Consider the following 24,004-nt stretch of genomic DNA (forward strand, 5'->3'; position numbering starts at 1 on the left):
ACCTAAAGCCCGCACAGACAGCACAATTTAAGTGATTGTTTACATATAGTCATGCGAAAAAACAATAACAAAAATATATATATGTATTTCAAATGAAAAAAAAATAATAACAAATAAATATACAAGCATACTCAAAGCAAAGTGGAATTGGCAAAAATACATTTACATACGAGTATTTGTGCACTTGTACCAAAAAAAAATATCACACAAGAAGTGAGCTTTGTGCAACTCAAAATAGTGCGATTTTTAACTTAGTAAATAAATAAATATATAGCGGCTCACATATCCTAAGCGAACAAAACAGTAGATGACTCACTTATGTCTTACCATATATTTATAAATAAGGAATCAAAATGAGAAAAGTAACAGAAATTATTTGCGTAAATTCACTCAGAATATACATGCTTTCCGATAAAAAAAAATACAGTTCGACAAATTCCTATTATTGTTATACTCGTATTTAACAAATTGCTGTATCGTTAGCAACTCTTTCAATTAGCATCTAATAAATAAATGACTCCGTAACGTCATTAACACTAGAGTACTTGATAATACGAGTATATGTATCGCGTATTCACACAAAAGAAATCAAAAAGACGAACTGTGTGTTCACACTTATATAAATATTAACTAATTTGAAGGTTAAAACAATTTTCACAAATTAGATCTCTATTTTTATTATTATTTATTGAGAAAATTGTATTTCGTTCAAATTAGATCCCTATTTGACCCTTCGCTACCGATTTTCTCACACCCATGCATTTCGTAATATTTGATTTGCAATTATCAGATTATTGTGCCGGTTTTTCGCTTGAGCTTTTGAATAACAGACAATTTAAAAGCTGCTGAGATTAAAGCTAAGCTTTGAAGCTTTTATTTATGAAGCACAAATTTTCAAATTACACTAGTGTACAAAGAAAATGTATTATATTCTACATGGCTTATCATATTAGAATTTCTGAAATCCTCTGACCAGCGCTATCTACGGAATTTAGATTTATCTTTTAGATTATATAGTGAGGATTGCACCGCTACCTAAGGTCTATTGTGTCCTCTCCAGTTATCACAGCACCCCCTCCAATCCAGTCACGTTAAGAAATCTGAACAGTGTTGCAGGGCTGATGCATGCGATACTTCCTCTTTGGAGATATAGATCCCCAATTGTCTGTCCCCTTTCCTTCGCGATCACCGGGAAGTCAAGGAGTAAGTGCTCTGGTGTCTCCGCCTCCAAATCACAGAATCGGCAAAGATCCGACGAGTGGGTTCCCAGTTTGTGCAGATGACACCGTAGTCTGCAGTGGCCGGTATAGAATGCGAAAATTTGTCTGAGTTTGCTCCTGGGGAGCGCCATTAACTGTTTGAATCTTTTCAGATTGTATCCTCCGAGGAACAGTTTGGAGTGACGAAGTCCCTGTATGTGTAACCAGCAGCGATTCCTGCTTGCTACTTCCTCCTCTTGCAGGCGGCTTATATGAACGTGCCGACCAACCGCGATAAAGGGCTCCGGCCCTATTGGGCTGGTGGCCGCGGCCTTCCTTGCTAGTTGGTCCGCGAGTTCATTTCCCTGTATGCCTTTGTGTCCTGAGCTTATATCTTTTAGGTTATTAGATTAGGTATTCCTTTCCATATATTTGAAACATTTTTTCTCAGATCCATCCACATTTAGAATACATTAAATTAATTATTCGGAGAACCAGAACGGAAAAAGTATCCTTATGTTTGGATCACTTTAGTGTTAATTGGTGGGGAATAAAAGAGTATGTAAGACATTTTTGAACAGTAGTCCTTTATTGTGCTAACGACGTCATCTGCTATATTCCTCGAAGGAAAATTAATGGCACTGACTTGTGGTATTTTGTTGAATATTTCCGAATTCAGCAGCCTCGAATTTTTCCAGTGCACCATCCGCTTATAGCAGTAACATAAATAAAAGAGTATTAGTAAATCTAAATTACAGAGATTGACACCCAAAGGAAATCTCTCGCAGTATTAAAAACTCAAAAGTAACTGTGAGGTGATAAATTAAACACAATTTTTGCGAGGAACTTATGACAGTTTATTCATTATAACTTTATTTATTTTTTCAACTATTCTTTAATTTATCATTATGAGGATCTATTAAATATGGGGTTAAGGTTTTTGGTATAACATAATTATTGTATATGGCTCAATTAACTATAAATTAGAATTTTTAATTTTTTGAATTTATACAAAAATTGTTTTAGCGCTGAAAAATTATTTTACTTTGTGTACAGTGTGGTGGAAAACTCCTTATTAATAATAGCATAGAAAATTACTTTTGTTTTTCATATTTTTGTTTACAAAATTTTGTTGAGCTTTCAAAGCTTTTGTGAACTTAGAAACAATTATATTTTTATAATACATTTTACAGTTGACAAGCATGTAGAGGGTAGCTAATGTCTTTAAAAAACATTTATTCTAGGGCTAAGCCATTAACTGATAAGAGATAATTTAAAAAAAAACATAATTTTTAAGCTTTCAAAGTAGACTTTTCTGCGTTTTTGTTGTTGATTTATAAAAAGTGATTACAAAAATATTTAAAAAAATGTGTTAGAGTTTTTTTTAAACAAAAAGTGTCTTAGTAATTTGTAAAAAAATTTTAGCCTCGCTATAAAGAAATAAAAAATATTGTTTTTTTGTCTTTCTTATATTTTTCGAGTTTACTCTGTTTTGTATTTACTCTTTGTATCGGAAATATTGTTGTTCTTTTACTATTGCCATTGCATAAATATTAACTTAACTAACTAGGTAGTTGTTTTTTGTTGTTTGTTTAAAACTTGTTGTTGGTAACTACTTGATTACCCTTTATTCACATACACAACTACAATAAAATTGTTTGTTCTTTTACATTTTTTTCAGCTATATTAAATATTTGTTTTAGTTACTAATATTGACATTTCTTTCTTACACTTTGGGTTTCAAAAATTTTTAAATTTGTTGTTTTTTTAATGCAAAGTATGAGTTTAATATTTATATTGTTTGAAACATTAAAAGTTGTTTGTTGTTGCTATTGTTTTTATTGCTGTTGTTGGAAATATCTTTACGTATGCTGCAAATACAACTGCTTTTATTTTCAGTAAAATAAATATATTTCATTTGAAGGAATTTAAGTGAAAATAACTACACTTTTCAAATAAAATTTAAATAATTAAAATATAATAATTTTAAATTTTTATAATAAATATAAAATATAATTTATGTAATAATACTTAAGTTAGTAATTCAATTGCTCAGAAAAGTATTAAAAAAAAAAAATATTTGTACTTAAACATAGTATTGAATTTTAGCACATAATATTTTGGTTATAAAAAAAATTTAAATTTTATGATTTTACTTTCTTTTTTTTTAATTTATTGGTTTAATTATAGCAAAAAAAAGAGATAAAAGAGTTTTGTGAACTAAATTAAAATTTGTAACCTAAGTTAGTGATATAAAACTTAAAGTTATAAAAAAAATAAAAAATTTAAGCACACAATATTTTTCAAAATTAATAAATTATTTAAAATTAATACTTTTTTGTTTATAAAAAATTATTTTGATTTTTAGTTTTAAAAACTTAAAATTTTTTCCTGTATTTTATAACTATAAATTCTTTGAAGTAGAAAATAAAATATAATACACCATTCTATGGTTTTTATTAAAAAAAAATTATTTTTTTATTTAATTTAATTGACCTTCAAACCAATTGTAATCAATCATTATATTTGTATGCAGCCTCTAATTATATATTTTTGTTTAAATTATTTGTGTCCCGTCTTATTTATTTGTATTTGTTCATTTGCTCTAATATTTTCAGCTACAATTACAGTTGTATGTACTTGCAGTACTACTAAATACTTGAGTATCTAAAATTATTTTTTTTTTTTTTTTGCAAAATAACAAAATTGATTTCCGTACTCAAACTTAATACAAACAAAGACATTTGAAATTATAAATTTTGTATTTTATTTTATTTTTTATCTAATTTAAAGTTTTTTTTTCAACAAAAAGTAATGCTTTTATTTTATTAGTGTACTTGTATGAATTTTTTCTATAAAATTTATGTTTTAAGGTTAAATTATTGTTTCGCTAAGTTTTTTTTTTTTGTTTTAGAAACAATAAATTCATTTTAGTTGAGGTTGAGTAAAGGAAATTGTTGTTTTCCTAAATAATATCAATGAGTTTTAAAAAAATTAGCGAACTTAGTGAGTTAGGAATGGAACTTAAGGCTGCTTGACAGAGATTTTTCGTGAGATTTTCATTACTTAAATATAACTGATTTTAATTAATTAATAAACTGCTTTTAATTTTTAGACAAAATGTTTTTTAAAAATACTCGTTTAAAAATTTTCAAAACAACTTGTATAAAATTAACAATTTCGCAAGCTTAAAAAAAATTTAATATATTATTTTAATATATATAAATTCAAATATATATATTTATTATTTTTTGTCATACCATTAACGTGTATGCGTTTTGTCGTGTAAAAAAAATGAAAAAAGTTCGATTGCTTTTCAATGGTATATTTTATTATTTTGCCAATATCAACAGGTTGCCAATGAGTACTTTGAATTAATTTGTTTTGAATAAATATTTTAATAAATATTTTTTATTTAATAATTTTATTTTGTAACCCACATTTAAAAACATTTTTTTTTTGTTTTGGTTTCAAATATCATACGGACATGACTAAACGACGTTCAAATCAAACAATCAACGCACGAAATACTTAGTTCATGCTTTTAAATTAATTATGTAAGTACTTAGCTGCTTCCACTGTAAATATTACTATTTTTTCTTTAATTATTCGTTTAATGTTCAATTTAATTTAATAATAATTTTTCAATTTTTTTTTTGTAATGTATATGGCATACATGCATTGACGCTGGCTGGCAGGCTAACTGGCACTTACAATTTAACTCAATACGCAAATATGCAAACATTTCAAATCCTTCATTTTTCAAACTTTTTTTTACAATTTTTCCATATACGCTGCCAATTTTTTTTTTTTTTGTTTAATAATTTTTTTTAAATTTAATTATACCATATTTTGTTTTAATCGCTTTTCTTTTTAATAATAACAATAAATTACATTATCATAATAAGTACAATATCGTTAATGTGTACATATGTGTAGATACGCTTACGTTGTTAGTAAGTTTTGATGAATACTTAATAATTGTAACATGGTTCTCTGCTTTTTAATAATATATTTTTGGTTTTTGTATTAAATCGCCATGCATATATGTGGCTTATGCCAAAACAATGCTGCACATCAGAAACATTATGCCAGCTGAGAGCAGCGCCGTTACCGGCACGGTCACAATCCAAGCGTAGGCTATGTTTCTGAACAAATGCCAATCGACAGCACCGACCGCAGCAGCAGCGGCAGCAGTTGTAGTAGCCACAGTTTCAACACCACCCGCACCATTGGCCATCGCATTTGCGCTCGTCGATGAGGACACCGTCATTTTACCGCTTACTTCATTCGCATTCGCTGTTGTTGGTGTGGTAGCAGTGGATGATGTAATGACGCCGCCTTCCATTGAAGCCTCTTTCGAGAGTCCGTCGGCTTTCGCTGGTTTATGTCCCTTGCTGCTCACATGTCCAACAAAAACCACTGAACCCACTTTGCAATGCGTCGTTGAGATGGGTAAGCCGATTTTGCTTGCCAAGAGCACAGTGATCGCGGCACCAACCTCAATAGTAAAACCGCTGAAAGATAGAGAAAAAGAAATGAATTGATAACAAATTAGGAAAGGCTAAGTTCGGGTGGAACCGAACATTTTATACACTCGCAATTTATTGATGTAATTTTATTAAGAAAACACACAATAGATTAACGAAAATCATCAGGGGCTGAGGTAATTCCTGAACCGATTTCACTCATTTTTACCACCAAGGTACACTAGATCCAAGACTATACGCTTACTTAATTTTGCTAAGATAACTCACATATTAAACGATATATGCGGAATAAACCCCACCTTATTTTTGAAAAACCTATAATTAGGTATATGGGAACTAACAGAAGTTATGACCCGATTTTAATTATTTTTGGTTCAGAAACACACTATTAGAAGAAAAAAATTCCTCTGAATTACATTAAAATATCTGAGAGGGTGAAAAAAAGTATTATGTACCGAATTTCATTAAAATAGGTCGAGTAGTTTTTGAGATATCGTTTTTGACCCATAAGTGGGCGATGGGAGGTGAGTGTGGTTATTATCCGATTATATCAATTTTTGTGGTGTGGTTGGTTCATATAGCTTTATTAGTTTGCGAGATATTCACAAAAAACTTATTTAGAAGCCAGACCATGCCCACTTCTCTAAAACACTTAAATCCAGATATGTCCTTTTCTAGTTCGATCCTTTATATCAAATTTTACTACGGTCCCAAGGAACATGTGTACCAAATTTTGTCAAGTTATCTTAATTTTTACTCAAGTTATCGCTTGGACGAACAGATGGACGTTTTTTGCAGTCTTTTCCCAACAATACTACATAGCCTCTCTAAAACTTACGTGGATGATGTGATTTTTGTTAAATCATTGCCGATTGTCTCGATGACCCGTCGTCCCCACAGCCATAGACCCACTGAGATACCAATACCTCCATAGATCAGAATATAAATGGGACTTTCGGCCTTTTGCATCACAGAACCTTCCCTATAAATCATGTACAGCGCGATTAATGGTCCAATGGCATTGCTAAAAAGTATAATACATTTATATTATCTATGCCAACTATATCATATTTTCCCGCCACTTACCTCACATCATTGCCGCCATGTGCGAAACTGCCAAAAGTTGCAGTTAAAATTTGTAAAAATGAAAATAGCATTGACACCTCCTCGGACTCCTCGTCATTGTGCGCTGCTGGATCGCCTGTCTGCTTAAAATCGTGTATCAACTCTTTGCTTTCAATCAACGGTATCTTACTGGAATTTGGGGATAGTGTAGAGGTTATCATCATTTCCAAACTGCTACCGCTTTCAACCACTTTCAAATCCTTTTTGGCAGTTGTGGATGTTGTTATAGGATCCAACATAGTTGTTGTTGTGGCTTTCGTAACAATTACATCCGAAATTTGTGTCTTTCCAGCCACTGTTGGCGCAATAGCGAGTGCAGCAGTTGTGGTTGTTGTAGCAGCAGTGTTGGTGGTACTGGTGTCCATGGCAGTTAGTATAATTTTATTATTTGCAACACAGCCGGGTGATTGATTGCTTTCGAGCAGCTGTTGCTGCTGCTGCTGTTGTGCTGGAAGCTCCTGGGTATGTTCTAAGCTCTTCGTATCCAATAAAGGTGATTTTACGCCCGGCTTGAAATAGTCCTGCAACTGACTGGCTTTACCAACACCACCACCACCATTCAATACCAAACCGTTTGTATTGTTATTCCGATTGCCATTCTGCAACAAACCATTGCCATTGCCATTCTGATACTGCTCGTCAATGAAATTCAAACTTGTAATGGTCAAATCCGTATTATCCAAACTGGCTTTGCCCAGCAAATCCTCGGCTTTCTTAATGATGTCCGGATTGATCTTATAACCATCTGCAGTGTAACCGTTATTTGGTGTGGTCACATGCCCGTTTTTATTTAGACCATACGGTGCCAACTTGAATGTTTTCGGTGAATTGTCGGTCAATGAGACGAGTTCGGTGATTTCGGCAATTGCTGGCAATTGTTTGCCATCGCTAACGAGTGATAATGGACGACGATTTTTCTTAGGACTACCGGACGGTGAGGATTCTGCGGCATGAAAGTTAGAATTAATATTATTTTTAACTATTTCTTATAAATCAGTTTTACTCACCAACGGAGTCCTCAAAATTGAATTTGACAGGGTTTTGAGCGCGTAATTGTTTAGCGATTTTACGTTTTTGGATTGGTACAACAATAAGTTGTGTTAGTAGTGCAACCAATAAGCTCAGCGCAATGCTGCCACCTATAGCTATGCCCGTGGGTATGTTATCCATGTAAAGTACTGTGGGAAAAATTAAAAAACAAATTAAATTTTTAATCAAAATTAATAAAAATAAAATTTTTGGAAGATTATTTCACATTTCAATCAATACTCACACTTTGGTCCATCCAACACCACACTAATGACATTGATGAAAAAGGTGGCACCATAAAAGATCGGTAGCGAACGAAAGCCCGCCTTCAGTGGTTCGCTGGCGCGCAAAATAAATTTTCGTATGGCCAAAAAGAGTAAAATACTGACTAAACCACTCATCACCGGCGATATGAACCATGAACCGACTATAGTGGCCAATGTGGACCATTTGAGACCCTGTGTACCGCGAGCCACCAGCGAAAAACCAATTGTTGAACCGACTATACTGTGTGTACCCGAAATGGGTAGCTTTAGGAATGTGGCGACCAGCAACCAAATAGCGCTGCTTGCCAGCGCAGCGACACAGCCCAACATTAGCTCCTCTTCGGCGCCCTCGTAGAGACCCACTTCCAGAATACCTTTACGCATAGTGTCCGAAACTTTGTAACCTGTGAATGTGAGGTGTCGTTATTTGAAAACTGTTTCGTTTTTTATTTTTTTATTATTTTTTTTAATTTTTGTTTTTATATTTTAAATATTAATATTAATATTAAATCGACTCACCAATCAAAACCGCACCAGAAATCTCACATATTGTCGCCAGCACACAAGCCTGCCGTATGGTAAGCACACCCGAACCAACACTCGTACCAAACGAATTTGCCACATCGTTAGCGCCAATGCCGAATGCCAGCACGAAAGCGATCAGAAAGCCGAGTATGACCATCCAAAGTAAATCGGGCGACAAAGCATCCATGTTGCACGTTATTTTTTGTTTGTTTTTGTTTTCAAGTGCAATTAATTTAACGTTTTCTTTAGTTGTTATTGTATTATTGATAATTTGATTATAATATCATTTGATTCAACGTTTTCTCACAATTATTAGCGTGTATATTAAAAAAAGTGAAGTTAGAAAAAAAATTCAAATAAAATATGAAAAGTATACACCCTGTAAGAGGAGCGGTAGAGAGAAATGTGGCAGAAATCGTAAAACTTTGAAGCGTCCGCTTGTATGAAATACTACAAATGCTAGCTATTGGCTTACGAAAGTATATACACTTTAATATGAAAGCTGCGCTTAAATAACATTAAATTTAAACGCTTTATTTGTAAGTATGTATGTGTGTGTTTAAGTGTAAATGTATTGTTTTAATCTAACCAGTTGGTGGGTAATGGGGGGTGCGTTTTACAGAAGAAGACACAAACAGACAGTTACAGACTTAGTTGAGACAGGGGAGATTTGTTGTTTATAATGTTTTGTAAACTTATAAAATACTATGAAATAAAATATTCGAAAAATACACTAATATTATTTTTCAAATATTTAAACAGCCATATTTGCGCTTAAATTTCATGTTTGCAATTTTCATTACGAAAATATGAAATTTTTGATGAAACTCAAAGCGTCCTGCGTGTAGCGCCTTATTAGTTAAAGTAAGCTTATAAGTTTTTTTCTAGAATGCAGCTAGTTTAGTTAGTACCAAACTAACTGCGCCTAAAAGCAAACTATATCACACACAAACACACGCTAAATTACATGTACTTCAAGCGGTAATCAAATGTAGTTAATTAACCCACACTCTTTTAGCAAATTTAGTTGGTGAAATTGTGTGTTGAGAACAAAAATATTTTAAAATTTAAATTCTTTGTAGTTTATCGTTTCGTTATCTTTTTTCAAAAGAGTTGTTCGCTTTTAGCGTAATTTGTTTAATTTATTTGCGGTGTTGCTTGCTTTTTATATATACTCCCTTTTTTCCGTTTCGTTTACTTTTCGGTGATTTTAAGAAATTTTTGGCGCCAACTTTTTTGATGTTGTCGCTGTTGTTGTTACTTTTCTTAAAATTGCGCGAAAACGAAAATCTCTTGTTATAAAGTTATGGAGTGTGTAGTAGTTGTTGTTTTTGTTGTTGCTGCTGCTGCTGTTTTTGCAATGCTGGTCTTTGTTGTCTGCAAACAAGAAGATAAATTCAAAACAATTAGTAGATTCTTGCATTATATATGTACATATTTATAGTTATTTATAGACATACCAGGCGTTTAGGACAGCATAATAGTTGATCCGTCAGAGAGAACAGTAACATGTCTGAAAAAAATAATACACATTTTTAATAATAGCTCCTTACGATAAAATTGTTTTTTTTTTTTTTATTGAATCAAAGTATTTTTTTCATATTTTCGAAGTTAACCTCCAAAAGTGAAATATTTGCCTTCGAAATTCGAAAAAGGATTTATTAAAAAGTAAAAAGTTCAAAATACATATGTATATGATTTAAATTTTTTTCTCATTTCAATGCTGCATAACATTTTTCGAACAAGATTAAAGGACAGTGGATATAAGGGGTCAAAGTTGAAGCCTTGAAAAAAAATAAAAAATTTATATTTCCCTACATATTTTAATCTGTACAACAACAATGTAGTTTGAGCTTAGATTATTTTCAAATTGTTCACTATATTCATACATCCAGCGACCTAACCTAAAAGTTTCTAGTATTCTCTCTACGCTTCATATAGATTTTTAATTTCAATTGTTGTTTAAAACAACCTTATAAGGTAGGTAAAAGGCTTGAAAGACACATTAGTGTTCCTGGGATGCGTTTCGTTACACTGATCTTAAGTAAAATTCTCGATCAAATTCACGAAGTGAATGTCAGAACATGCTCAACTTTATACTCTCTATAAATAGAATTCACTAAGTTAAGATTCTCGATCAAATCCACAAATTGGAAGTCTGAACATCCTCAACTTTATACTCTCTGTAAATAGAATTCACTCTACGAATTTTTTTTCATCTTCTAACATCAAGCTCATAAGGTAAGTAAAGGTGTCTAAGTTCCATTAATGTTTCTGGGAAGCTTTCTGTAACACTAATCTTAAGTAAGAATCTCGAAAAAATCTGCGAAAGGAGAGTAGGTACCATGCTCAACTTTAATCTCTCTATAACTGTGCGGACTCTTTATCGTCTTCTATCAAAAATCTCCTTATAAATCTCAAAATCTCTCTATACTCTTTGAGGAAACTCAAATGGTCTTCCGTTCAAATATAAATTAAAATTTGGTATATAGTCGATTAAATCGAAATTAGTCGACATAAATCGAGCTTCCTTAACAAAATTGTATTTTCCTACATATTTATTACCAACTCAATCAAGAAGCACAACCATTTCAAAGAATCCCTGTTACATCACTACCACCAACAACAATTAATTCTCCTTGTAAAAGTTTCACAAACAATTTATAAATGTCACCGCGTACAAGAAACAAGGATCAAGGATTAAGTTTTGCTAAAAGTGAACGAAAAGTGAAATTTTACACGACTACACGCTTTGCGAACTATCACACAATTAAATTAACAACTTGACTTGCAATTGGAGGAGTACAAATTGACAACAATTAAGATGTCAACACAAAACAGAACGGTACATATGTGGGTGATGATGATGATGATGAAGCATAGATGGCATTATACGAGGAAAATAAAAAATTAGAGACATTGGGAAAGCATATGAGAAAGAATTTAGTGCAAATATAGAAAAATAGTTTAAAATACAATTTCAAAACAAAAACAGAAATAGAAACATACAGAAATAATTAAATATAGTACAATAGCAGTTTCATTAAACAACATTGTAGGAAATCCCAAACAAAAGTAGTTTATTGTATTAACACAATTCATACGATATTTAATTGCCAACAATTAGCAAATACAACAATAAAAATTAAACACATTTATTACAATACACTCGTGTCAGCATTGCTATTATGTAAGCGCCGGATATCGAGCAATTTGACGCTTTTGTTAACTGCAAGATAGACATCTGCCGAATTTGCATGCAAAAAATACTTTTTCCATATGTAACTATCTAGCTGTGTCTATGTGAAAGCACGCACCTTTTCAAGTAGCGTTGCAGTTACTTCCAGTTTGTCGAGCTTTGAACCGGTTACAACTAAATATTTCTAATGTTGCCACTGTCATTGTCTTCTATACACATAATTTTTCGTAAAGTGTGCAATTTTCCAGCATTTCAATTTGCTTTACATTAAAACTGATTGTCATTACGGTAATCTTCAATCTCTTATTAGCGAGAAATTGTTGTCACGTTAAAAAAGAAGACTCAGTAGGGAAAAATATGTATGTGGTAAGTAGTACATATTGAACTTGTAAATTAGATTGCATTTTCTATTCAAAAAACATAAATTTTAAAATTTCACAGAAAAATCTCAGAAACCACATGACCTTTTCTTATTTTTCACTGGGTGGATATAAGAACTATTTATTATTACATTGAGTTTAAGTATTACATTGAGTAAGAATTACCTTTATAAATTTTAGTTGGAATTCAAAACAATTTATTCAGACCCTACACACGCGTATAAGGCAAATAAAGACTTATAAGCTCCATAAGTGTTACTGAGATGCCTTTCGTAACACTAATTTTAAGTAAATATTCTCGTCCAAGTCCATGAAATGGGTGTCAGGACATTCTCAACTTTAATCGCTATCAGTGATGGTATTTTTTGGAAAATCCCCACCAAAGAAGAAAAAAATCCCCACTTTTCCCTACGCTGTTTAAAATTTTTCCCCACAAAATTCCCTACAAGTTTTACCAATCATTTCTTACAATATTAAAAGAAAACAAAAAGGTTTGACCTTAAAGTACAAAAGGTTAGACATTTGGAACATTTATTATAATATTAAATATGTATAATACATAAAAATATAATATGTGCACCATTGCCTTGTATGTGTACACATACATATATACACTACTGAAAAAAATTAAGGGATCAGAAAAAAATTCAGGCCGTAACTTCGAAAGAAATGGTCGTACAAGAAATCGATGAAGAAGGAAATTATAGCTCCAAGTGTCTAGATTTTGGAATAGAACTTTAAAAAATTTTAACCTCTGCGGTTTTTGAGTTATCGTAGAAAAACCAACAACAAAAAAATTTTCAAAATTTTTTTAGAGTTTTTTTCTGGTCTACGGGCGTGGAAAAAATCTTTTTAGCTTAACCACTATAAGGATCGGATACTTTGTTCATTTAGCTTTAATTTGGTTTTTTGAACACCTCGATACGTCCACTTCTCGCCGAGATATCGGTCTTCAAATGGAAAAGGATCATTTTGTCTTTGATTATCGATATCTCAGCAACCAATGATCGCACTGAAAGGTAAATGTGGGTTTCAAGAACTTGAATGAATTCTCCTTAAAGACTATCCATTGCTTTTCCGAAAAAAATTTTTTTTTCTTATTGTCACATGAATTTGAAAATGCAACAAAAAAAGGGCTTCTGGTGGTTTTTTGGAAAATCGAGCGCTAGATCGAAAATATTGAGGAAACCATGGAAATGTTAAGTGTGCCTTTTACAGTTCAATATGTCCACAAAAACCCTACAAAAAAATCAAATTAATCCAGCCAGCCGTTTTTTTGCTTCACTCGTTCAAATTTTTGAAAAAATTAAAGGATCACGTTTTTTGCTCTGAAAAACTCATAATTTTTAAAAATGAGAAAAAAATCGTTTTTCCTAGCTTTTCCACATTTTTGCTCCAGAAAAAGCTTAAATTTAAAACAAAAAAAAAGCAGTTAAGGAACAAGTTGTCTGCGATTTGGGAAGTTTCGTGCAACAATATTCGCATTGACAAAAGGTTGCTGCCATTCGAACATATGCTTGATAAAAAGTTGTCAAATAAACTTATTTGCATTTTGACCGAAAAAAAATTACATAAAAATGTAGATTTTGCTTTGTCGAAAAATCCCTACATTTTACTTGTATATAAAAATCTGTCCTTTTTTATATTATTATTAAAATTATAAATTTTCTCTATAGAGGGTAGAATTTATAAATTATTTATATAAAATTTAGAAATATATGGTTCAATTTTAGATATAACAATAGATATTTAAGTTAACTCATTGACCAATATTAAAATCATGTATGTATGTTAATACCTAAGTGTTCAAAAAATAACGGGAATATAATAAAAAAATATTTATTCCTTCGTCTACATTAATGTTGTCGCCTTTAAAATAATCTCCATTCGATAATATGGACTTATGCCAGCGCTTCTTCCAATCGTCGAAACACTTCTCAAAGTCGGTTTTTGGAATAATTTTTAACATTTTTAGCGATTTCATTTATAATTAAAAAAAAATTAAAATGTCTTTTGGACAATTGGAAATTTTCAAACTATTAATTATAAACTTTCCTTTTTGAATTTCGAAAAATTTCTATTGGGGTCTTTGAATTAATATAAAGGTTAAATGGGCATACAGCGATGAAAGGTATTATAAATATGTATGTCTTCACGTATGAGTATGTAATGAAATACATATGTACATAAAAAGTGGAAAAATCCTTCTAATAGCCTGTCTTATATAAAGCTGCAGCAATAAATTGAACGATAAACTATATTTATGTACTTTTAGTCGACTCCATACGTCATGAGCACAATTTATACTAGATTTCAATGCATAAATATGTTCATATAGAAGTATAAACATATAAACAACAAACACACAGAGTCTGAAAGAATTATGACCTACAAATAACTTCTTTAGACATACATACATTAGCCACTGAGGCTTTAATTTTATAGAGCGATACTATATAATAACTCGGGTTAGAATACGATGCCAACGATATATTTGACCCATATATATAAAATTCGGTATATATCTACATACATGCATATGTATATGTAGGGGCGTTGGTTTTGGCAAAGATTTTTGATCATTAAAGAAATTATAATTGTCTTTGCACCAAGCAAGAGAATGCGACATCTAAGTGGTTTTAAAGGAAAAATATCACAGAGCGCACTTCTTTTAGTAACCGATTTGGTTCAAAATTCTTTGGTTGAAGTACAGTTCTCTGGAATTGTCTCAAGAATCCTTAATTTTAGAAACATTTTTTATGTCTTTGATTGAAAGTATTCTACTTTTCTAAATTTCTAATTTTATTTGGTTTGAAATAATAGACAAGATATTATTAATATTCGCCGACTCATAGTCTAACAAGATTTTTATAGCACTCTCGTATATATAATATATAGCGTCATTTACTAAGTACAGTAGTAGTTTACAGTTTTCGTTACAGTTCGTGACTTTGGGGTACATTTTTAAGAAATTCCATATAATTACTAGTACATAGTTAAAGGTTGCATAAAAAAATTCAACTGAAATATAATGGAATTTGAATGGTAGTCACCTTAAATAGAAAATAAAATAAAGTTATAAGTGGAGCAATACAGCTACTGTCGTTTAGTCATTGAGCAATAAAATGTTTATGACTCACCCAAAGCTTTGAACAAATGAATTGCATGGGGCTATAAATATCAAAAAATGAGTTGAAATATATATATGTGAGTATTAAATAAGAGAAATCCTTTGTGAGCAATTATTTGGCACCCAAAAGTAGTATAAGCCTTTAAACGCCTAAATGTATGCTACATATAATGTGAAGGCAATAAATAAAAACAATTTTTGCTTTAATTTAATGACACCCATTCAACAACAAATTTCAAGGACAACGCTTTATTATTGAGTAAAAAAAAAGCATTTCAAAAAAATGAGAGTATGACTTGATAATCCCCTTCAACCGAAAATAATCGAAGCAGACAACAAATGAATTGCAAAACTTCTTCCAATACCTTCTGGTACAACGCGCTCCATGCTACTAGTCACAATGCGGCTGAAGGTCAGATAAAAAACACAGAACACTGTCTATTCAAAAAGCTTGAAAAAACAACAACAAATGAAAATAAACAAATTTAAAGGAACGAAAAGTGAAAACCGGTGGACACACACATAAGCCTATTGAAAGTGAAAAAGAAAGTGGCTCGTATGTACGTTGAAAGTGAAACAAAGCAAATAGCTGAATGAACACACAATTGTGCAAGGAGTGGGTGAAAGCCAACGATGTGGCGTTGGTGCAAAACCTATGACGACAATGGCATAAAAAAACTAAACACCTGCCTATAAACAAGTAACTTTATGAGTTCGAATGTGTTATAAACTAGTTGGAGTGACGCCTGTTGGCTTGCCAGTTTGTGCAAATGCAAATGAGGTTACCACCCGCTCACGGGGTCCAAAAAGGAAAAGTGTGCCGGGTGTATTAAGGACATAACGGTAGTGGAAATTTCACCTAGATATTGGTATGTATACGAAAGCACATGTATTGCTTGATCCTTTGAGCTTTTGTAATGTAATAGATTTACATATTTGGGTAGGAGTTTTCTCCAAGCAATCAAGCAAGCCCGCAAATGCTCCAATATCGGCCAAATGTGGTCATATAAACATTGCGTCCTCTTTGTACAGTTTTAAAATGAAGGAAATCCGGCTACAACCACGCCTACTTTCAATATAACGCCTATTGAATGTCGTCAGCTAATTTGGATAGCTCAATTATCAGAAGAGTTATCGAAATGAGCACTAGCAAAATATATTCTATGGCAACTCTGATCTCAAAATAGTTGGAATCGATTGCAACTCTTCGCTACCCTCTTGTATCGAATATATGAATCTATATTCTTCCAATACAATTCAAAAATGGGTTAAATAAGTTAGTACTTCTGCTTAGATTCTTTATACCGCTTAATATGTTGTAGTTTGGTGCCTAAACTGAATGAAATCGGTCAATAGGTCTTACTAAACCATATATACCTCATTTATTGACTATCTCCATAAAGTCGTTTGAGAATATTTCCTATAACAAAATACAATTTGACACCCAAAATAGATGAAGTCCGTTCTCACATTCACCAGGTCTTCATTTCTGGTTAAAAAAAATAACGGGATTTCTGATTTAAAAAAAAAATTAATTTTTCATTCGGCTAGCGGATAGACTAATAGCAGGTATAGACTAAAAATAAAAAAAAAATTTACAATTGGACCTTTGAAAAAAATTCCCGTTATTTTTTGAACACTATCGAAATCGACTATTCAAATAATCGGCTGCGCTCGAATTTAGTCCTTTCTTACTCGTTACACAAATATTACTTTCCTGAATACACAACGTGTGTTTTGAAACCAAATTGCCACCACTTGTGCGGTGAAGTGTGAAAATGCGACGACAATGAGGAAGGTAGCGGAAGGTAAAAGAAGATAGAGGAACGTGAAAGGTAGACAAAACGTGTAAACAAAATTTTAGCGCGTGTCTGTAACGCTGTTGTTGCTATTGCTATTGTAGAATTTCATTATGTTTTGCTGTGCTGTTACTCGAATTTTATTACACATATTGTTGTTGTTGCAATGCAAATCAGCAGAAAATGACGGGAAATCTTAATTGTAATAAATAAATAAATAATAACCGGTGAGTATAAAAGTGAATTTCCAAGCGCAATTCCACAATAACAACTTAACATTTATATATATACACATACATACATACATATGTACATACATACCGACATAGCAAAGCACATGCAAGCAAAAACAAATGCCACACACACAAACAAATGTTGCGCATGCAAATTATGAAAAGAAAATGGAAAAATGAAAACGAAAATGAAATTGGATTTCGCAATACTTTGGAGAATGTTATGAAATACGATTTGTAAAAGAGACTTCTCAGAGCGGGAACCTGAGGTGTGGATGAGGGGCTGATTTTTGGGCAGACACATTTGGGGATATATTTTTATTATTTTTATACCCTGAACAGGGTATATTAAGTTTGTCACGAAGTTTGTAACACCCAGAATGAAGCGTCGGAGACCCTATAAAGTATATATATAAATGATCAGTATGTTGAACTGAGTCGATTTCGCCATGTCCGTCTGTCTGCCTGTATATATACGAACTAGTCCTTCAATTTTTAAGATATCGTTTTGAAATTTTGCAGATGTTAATTTCTCTTTAAGAAGCTGCTGATTTGTCGGAACTGTCGATATCGGACCACTATATCATATAGCTGCCATACAAAATGAACGATCGGAATCAAGGGCTTGTATGGAAAACTTCCGAATTTTACTACATATCTCCACGAAATTTGGTGTGAGTTATTGGTCATAGAAATAATTTAATATCCGAAAAAATTGTTCAGATCGGTTCACTATAGCATATATCAAGCAATAGCTTGTATGGAAAACTTCCGCATTTTACTACATATCTTCACAAAAGTTGGTGTGAGTTATTGCTCATAGAAATAATTTATTCTCCGAAAAAATTGTTGAGATCGGTTAACTATAGCATATAGCTGCCATACAAACCGAACGATCGGAATCAAGGGCTTGTATGGAAAATTTTCGCATTTGGCGTGGTATCTTCACGAAATTTGGTGTGAGTTATTGCTCATAGAAATAATTGAATCTCCGAAGAAATTGTTCAGATCGGTTAACTATATAACCTGTTACTAGCAAACAACCTGGCTAAAAAGAATTAGTAAAATGTTTCCTTTTTTACCTTCTTTTTCTTACGTCTTTAGATTTGCTTAAACACATAGTTACTAAAAGAAATGCAGCTGTGAAGGGTATATTAGCTTCGGTACAGCCGAAGTTTACGTTTTTTCTTGTTTTTTTTTTTGTATTATGCATGCTTTACTGCATATTTCTGTGTATGTATGTGCATATGAAGATATACTATATATAATATTTAAAAATATACATATATATATGTATATATAAATATGACATTCAAAGAAATCTGCAACGCCATAACTCTTTGCATATTGTTTTCAAATAAAAATTATTTATCTATAATTTTCGCTGTAAATTTGTTTAATAAAGCGAATGATATTTTATTGATATCTCCCGCTAAAGGAAATGCGCAAATTTTGCATGTCATCGCGACACCGTCAACATGCAAGCCAACAAATAAATGTCAGCCAACAATTCGCATTTATAAATTTATATAAAATTATTTATTGGAATGCAGTGCTATATGTATAAACAAATGATATATTACTTTTCAATTTTTCAATTTCATTTAAGGGTGCAACAACAGCCAGGAGCACAATGAGTTAATGAACATTGGCGCCTGCCGCAGCATATGCGGCGCAGAAAAGTTTTTCTCTTTTATCGTTATATTTTTAGAAGTTTTTCCATTGCAGCGTTTAATCAACACATCAATAGTTTTTTTTTAATGCCATTTATTTATAGTTTGCATGTTTAACCGATGCTGATAGTTACCTTTACCCGCATTTATGCCTCTATATACATATGCAAGTACATATATAGATAGGTATGTGTGTATATATGTGTCACTCATATGCAATTTCGCAAGTGCCGCTAACAAGCCACACAAGCCGTATTGTGCAGGCCTTGCGCCATTGACACATTAGCAGTGAATTTGCTGAGTCGTTGGAATTTTATTTTTTTTTTCTCTTTTTTTTTCATTCAACTACCTTGACTTTGTAATGCACAGTTATTTTTTATTGATTTATTACACTGAACTTTCGTGCAATCGTTTAATTGTCGAGAGATCCGATACAAGGGGTATAAAGGGTACAATGGGTTAGAAATACAGTTCATATTACCTTATTCTCGCAACCAAATTATATTGACAAAAAACAAGGCGTAACGAATGGGTCTGTAGAGAGGTCAACCTTTATATACACAGCACCTCTTAGAAAACATCCATTAGAATGAAATTTTATATAGAAAATATCCCTATACGAGGTATTATGTTTCGCTTAGCTGTATTTATAACGCACTCTGCCTTTATGTAGTGTTCAAAAAATTACGGGAATTTCAAAAAATTTAAATTTTACAGGTTTGGAGAGTCCAATTGTTGGACAAAAACAATACTCTAACTATAGTGCAGCCTCCACATTCGCCAGATTTGCAGACGAATGATTAAATCATTTTTCAAAAAACAAAAATTCCCGTTATTTTTTGAACACACCTCGTATAGTAAACCAGCTGCCAGAAACTGAAAAGTATATTAAGCAGTCTTTTGTATTATTATAATCTCGCAACAAAGTTGCTAAGAAATTGTAAAATTTCACGGTTCACAATCACGCCAACTTCCAATATAACCCAATTTCGATTTCCATCTGATTCCTTCACTTTATAATATATGCATTAGGAACCAAAGAGGATTGCGGAATAAAACTTTACACAAAAATCAAAATGTATTTGAGCTGAAGTATCACTTGTGGAAAAATTGTCAAAATCAGACTATAACTTTTCAAGGTCCCTGATATCGAATATGATGAACTCAGTGCGTTAGGGTAATTTTTCACCGAAAATATTGGTAAATCTCTCAGATGTTTTAATGTAATTCAAAGGCACTATTTTTCTGCAAAAAGTGTGTCTCTGTACCAAAAATGGTTAAAGTCGTGTCACAACATCCCATAGCTCCCATATACTAATTACAGCGTTTTCAAAAATACGGTAGGCTTTATTCCCCATATATCGGTTAATATGAGAGATATCTTAGCAAAATTAAATGAGCGTATAGTCTTGGATATAGTGTACTTTGGTGTTGAAAATCAGTGAATTCGGTTCATGAATTACCTCAGCTCTTATATTACCTTATATGATGATTTTCGTTATTCTATTGGACTTTATGCCGATTATATGGGTCAAATTGTGTGTTATCTTAATAAAACTATAGCAATAAATTGCGAGAGCTTAAAATGTTCGGTTACACCCAAACTTAGTCTTTCCTTACTTGTTTTTAATTATATTGATATATGTTGTCTAAATGTGTTTCCTCCGGTGAGGAACAGCCATTGAACCTAATCTAACCTAACCTGGTATATGCATGTTGCACAAAAACAATACTGTAAAAATGTCCCAGCTTCTATATTCGTCAGACACGACTACGTGACATTTTTTCCAATTTTCTAAAATAAAGTAAACCTTAACGAAGGCCGTCGTTTTACAAGCATATCGCTGACATAGTCAAAAGCTGACTCAAAAATCGAGTTTGATAAGTGTTTCGACGATTGGAAGAAAGTCTATAATATCGAATGGAAACTATTTTAAAGGTGACAACATTAATCTAGACGAATTAATGGATTATTTTTCAAAAAAACGAAAATTCCCGTTATTTTTTGAACACACCTTGTTTGTACTAAAACCACCGCTAGAAACTCAAGAGTATATTAAACAATCATTTGTATTATTATTATTAATATGAGCACAGCATCACCATCCATAATTTAAGGCAAAAATTACAACAAATTGACTATTAATAAATGTAGTCAGGCCAACACAGGACACGTGTGCGCACACAAGCCAAAGTAATTACAATGGATGAAAGGAAAAAAACATGACATGACAGGTGTGTAATTGAGCAGTAAACAATTACAGCGTTAGATAAATATTTAAAAATACCAAGAGCAGGTTGTAATAACCTCTGACCCGTAGGCAATTTTTTTTTTGAGAATCAACTACTGATTGAGTGCATAAAAACACTATGTTGAGATATATTGTTTTGTCGAATTTCCACAGCATTGTTACAGCTGAGCACAGCATGCCAGCAATATTTGAAGAATGCGAACAGCTGCACATTTGGGCTAAAACAACAAAACGATTGTCTTTTGACATAAGATTTGATACGCAACAGCTGTTGACTGGAACAATACATATTAGCGAAAGTAAATATAGCTGGAATGTATGAAGAAATGTGCAGTATATATGTACATATGTATAAAGACCTCAAGAAATGTTTAAGTGTGACAAAAACGTGACAAAGGCACGCCTGACGATTGCGGGGAACTTATTGATAATAGCTTCACGGAACAATTTGAGCATTTTAATTATGCTCTAAAGAATGGATTCTCAATTCTAATTCTAAAAATGTGTAGACGTTTCTCAGTTTATGTATACAATCTATTGACAACTCGGGATTCAGCTTAAAACTTGGAAAAGGCTTCTTATTTCCGATACATTGAATCGCGAATATCTTTCAACCTATCATTCAAGCTATAAATCGTCTCATTTTAAGTCCCGGTGGCAAGAATTTCGTACCTGTAAACACTAAACTGTATTCAATACATTTCATTACCGAGCATCTCTTTAAGAAAGTTGAGACTATACATATAACAAAGCTCGACTGGAAAGGACATAGACCAATAAGTGTATGGAAATGGGAAAAATAGTCAAAAAGTGAATATTTGACAACAACAAAAACACAATAGAATTTGTATAGTAAATATATATATGTATATAAATAGATATACATACATACATATGTATATAGAATACATTTAAGCTTCGCACAGTAGTAAAAGGAGACTGATGATGGTCGGTCAGCGCACTTTGAATGACTACAGAGTACTGTACAACAAAGGTTATGAATAATAAAAATACGAAAATTTTGCAAAAGCATAATAAAAGGTGTAAGGGTATACATTTCATTAAGTACATACATATGTACATACATAAATAATTTGGACCGCTGAGTCTGAAAATGAAAATGAATTTGCTTTACCCACGCAAATTTTCTACGCAAAAGAGTTATAGCTACATATGCAGGAATAGTTAGTAACCACAACAACAAAGTGGCAATTGAATAGTACCAGTAAATGGAACTGGATGTGCGCCGCAGGCTAATGCATAGCAACGTAGCAGGGATAGCGCACGCAATTCAAGGACACGTGAATTATGTACGTACGTAACACAGCAGCAGGAATAAGAGCAATAGCGCTTAATAATTACAATAACAACAATAAAAAGAAAGAACAAAGGATACATAACAACAAGCAGCTGCTGAGCGTTGATTTCTTGCAGCCACATGTCGCGCCACACACTCTTTGACATTATTATGAACTGTACACTATATATATATGTATGTACATGTATTATTTGCTGGTTGTTGGTGCCTGCGGGTATGTTAAATACTTATAACGCACGTTAGTTACCGGCAAAACTTAAAATGAAAAGTGCTTAGTTATCTGCAAAAACGTTTTAAAATCAAACAGTACAGTCACTGAACGCTTATGTATCACTCTGCACGAATGTCGGCATCAACACGCCCATTCTGACATACAACCAACCAACCAGCCACCCACCCACAGCAACCCAATCAGTGCTATATCAATGTATATTGTCTGCGTATTGATTTTTAACCCAGGTAAGGATTGCATCAGCGTTGTTAGTAGTTGCATGAGCATAATAAAATGTCAATGCAATTGTAAATTTAAAACCTTACAATTTACAACAAATTGCTGCCGCGGGTATATATCAAAGTAGTTAAATGCTGACTGTGCTGGATTCTGCGTATTGCCCACAACTGCTAGCTAGTTACGGGTGGCGCCAATTGCGGCTTTTCCTTAAACGAATACAAACACACACGTGTGTGTGTCATCAAGTATTTGTGCCGCATTAGAGCAAATTGCTGCTTCCCTATTATCCTGCTACCTGCTAAAAACTATGTAAACTTTAGCCAATCATTATCGGCGGTTTCTTTTATCAACTTGACATTTACATGCCTTTCTGGGCAACCTTTACAAAATCCCATCGCACTTTACACCTCCACACTTCACTCGCTCCAACAGCCTACATTTTTCCAGACACATTTTACTCACTGCGTACCGTTAACATTTTTTATATGTATGTATATTTTTTCTCACTCAAAACATTTGCAATTTTTTGCTTTAAAATTTCAATTTCTTTGCACTTTTTATATCTCATTAGATAATCTTTTCAATGACTTCAATTACTTAATCATTTCGCAATTAATTTTCTTTGTAGTACTCACTTGTATGGCAAATATTTTGAAATCAATTTTTCCGACAACTGCAGCGATAAATGGAAAATTCTGCCAGTGAGAGCGAAGCTGGACTGACTGGCTGGACTGCGCGATTATCGAGCAAGCGCATGTGTTTTGTCTGTTCTGTACTGCAGCGAGCGAGTCGCAATTTTAAGTTGTTTGTATGTGTGTGTGTGTGTGAATGTAAATGTATTTGACATTTGCCGCCTTCCGTTTTCGGCTCTTCCGCTTTATTTATAAATTCGATATATTTAAAATATTATTAAAATTTATATAAAAAATATAACT

General features: G+C 32.4%; 1 protein-coding gene across 1 annotated transcript; it reads right to left on the reverse strand.

Annotated features, from left to right (window-relative positions):
- Positions 1 to 2,837: 2,837 nt before the first annotated feature.
- On the reverse strand, positions 2,838 to 23,863 carry LOC105208385 (sodium-dependent phosphate transporter 2). Its single transcript, XM_011178195.3, has 8 exons — positions 23,705 to 23,863; positions 10,095 to 10,147; positions 8,629 to 10,011; positions 8,088 to 8,513; positions 7,822 to 7,992; positions 6,776 to 7,757; positions 6,528 to 6,713; positions 2,838 to 5,716 (listed from the first exon to the last, which is right to left on the reverse strand). Exons 3-8 carry the CDS (start codon positions 8,819 to 8,821, stop codon positions 5,254 to 5,256), a joined length of 2,421 nt encoding a protein of 806 aa, XP_011176497.2. The 5' UTR covers positions 8,822 to 10,011; positions 10,095 to 10,147; positions 23,705 to 23,863; the 3' UTR covers positions 2,838 to 5,253.
- Between the last annotated feature and the right edge of the window lie 141 nt (positions 23,864 to 24,004).

The sequence above is a fragment of the Zeugodacus cucurbitae genome, chromosome 4 (genome assembly GCF_028554725.1).
Source record: "Zeugodacus cucurbitae isolate PBARC_wt_2022May chromosome 4, idZeuCucr1.2, whole genome shotgun sequence".
In the NCBI taxonomy this organism is placed as follows: Eukaryota; Metazoa; Arthropoda; class Insecta; order Diptera; family Tephritidae; genus Zeugodacus; species Zeugodacus cucurbitae.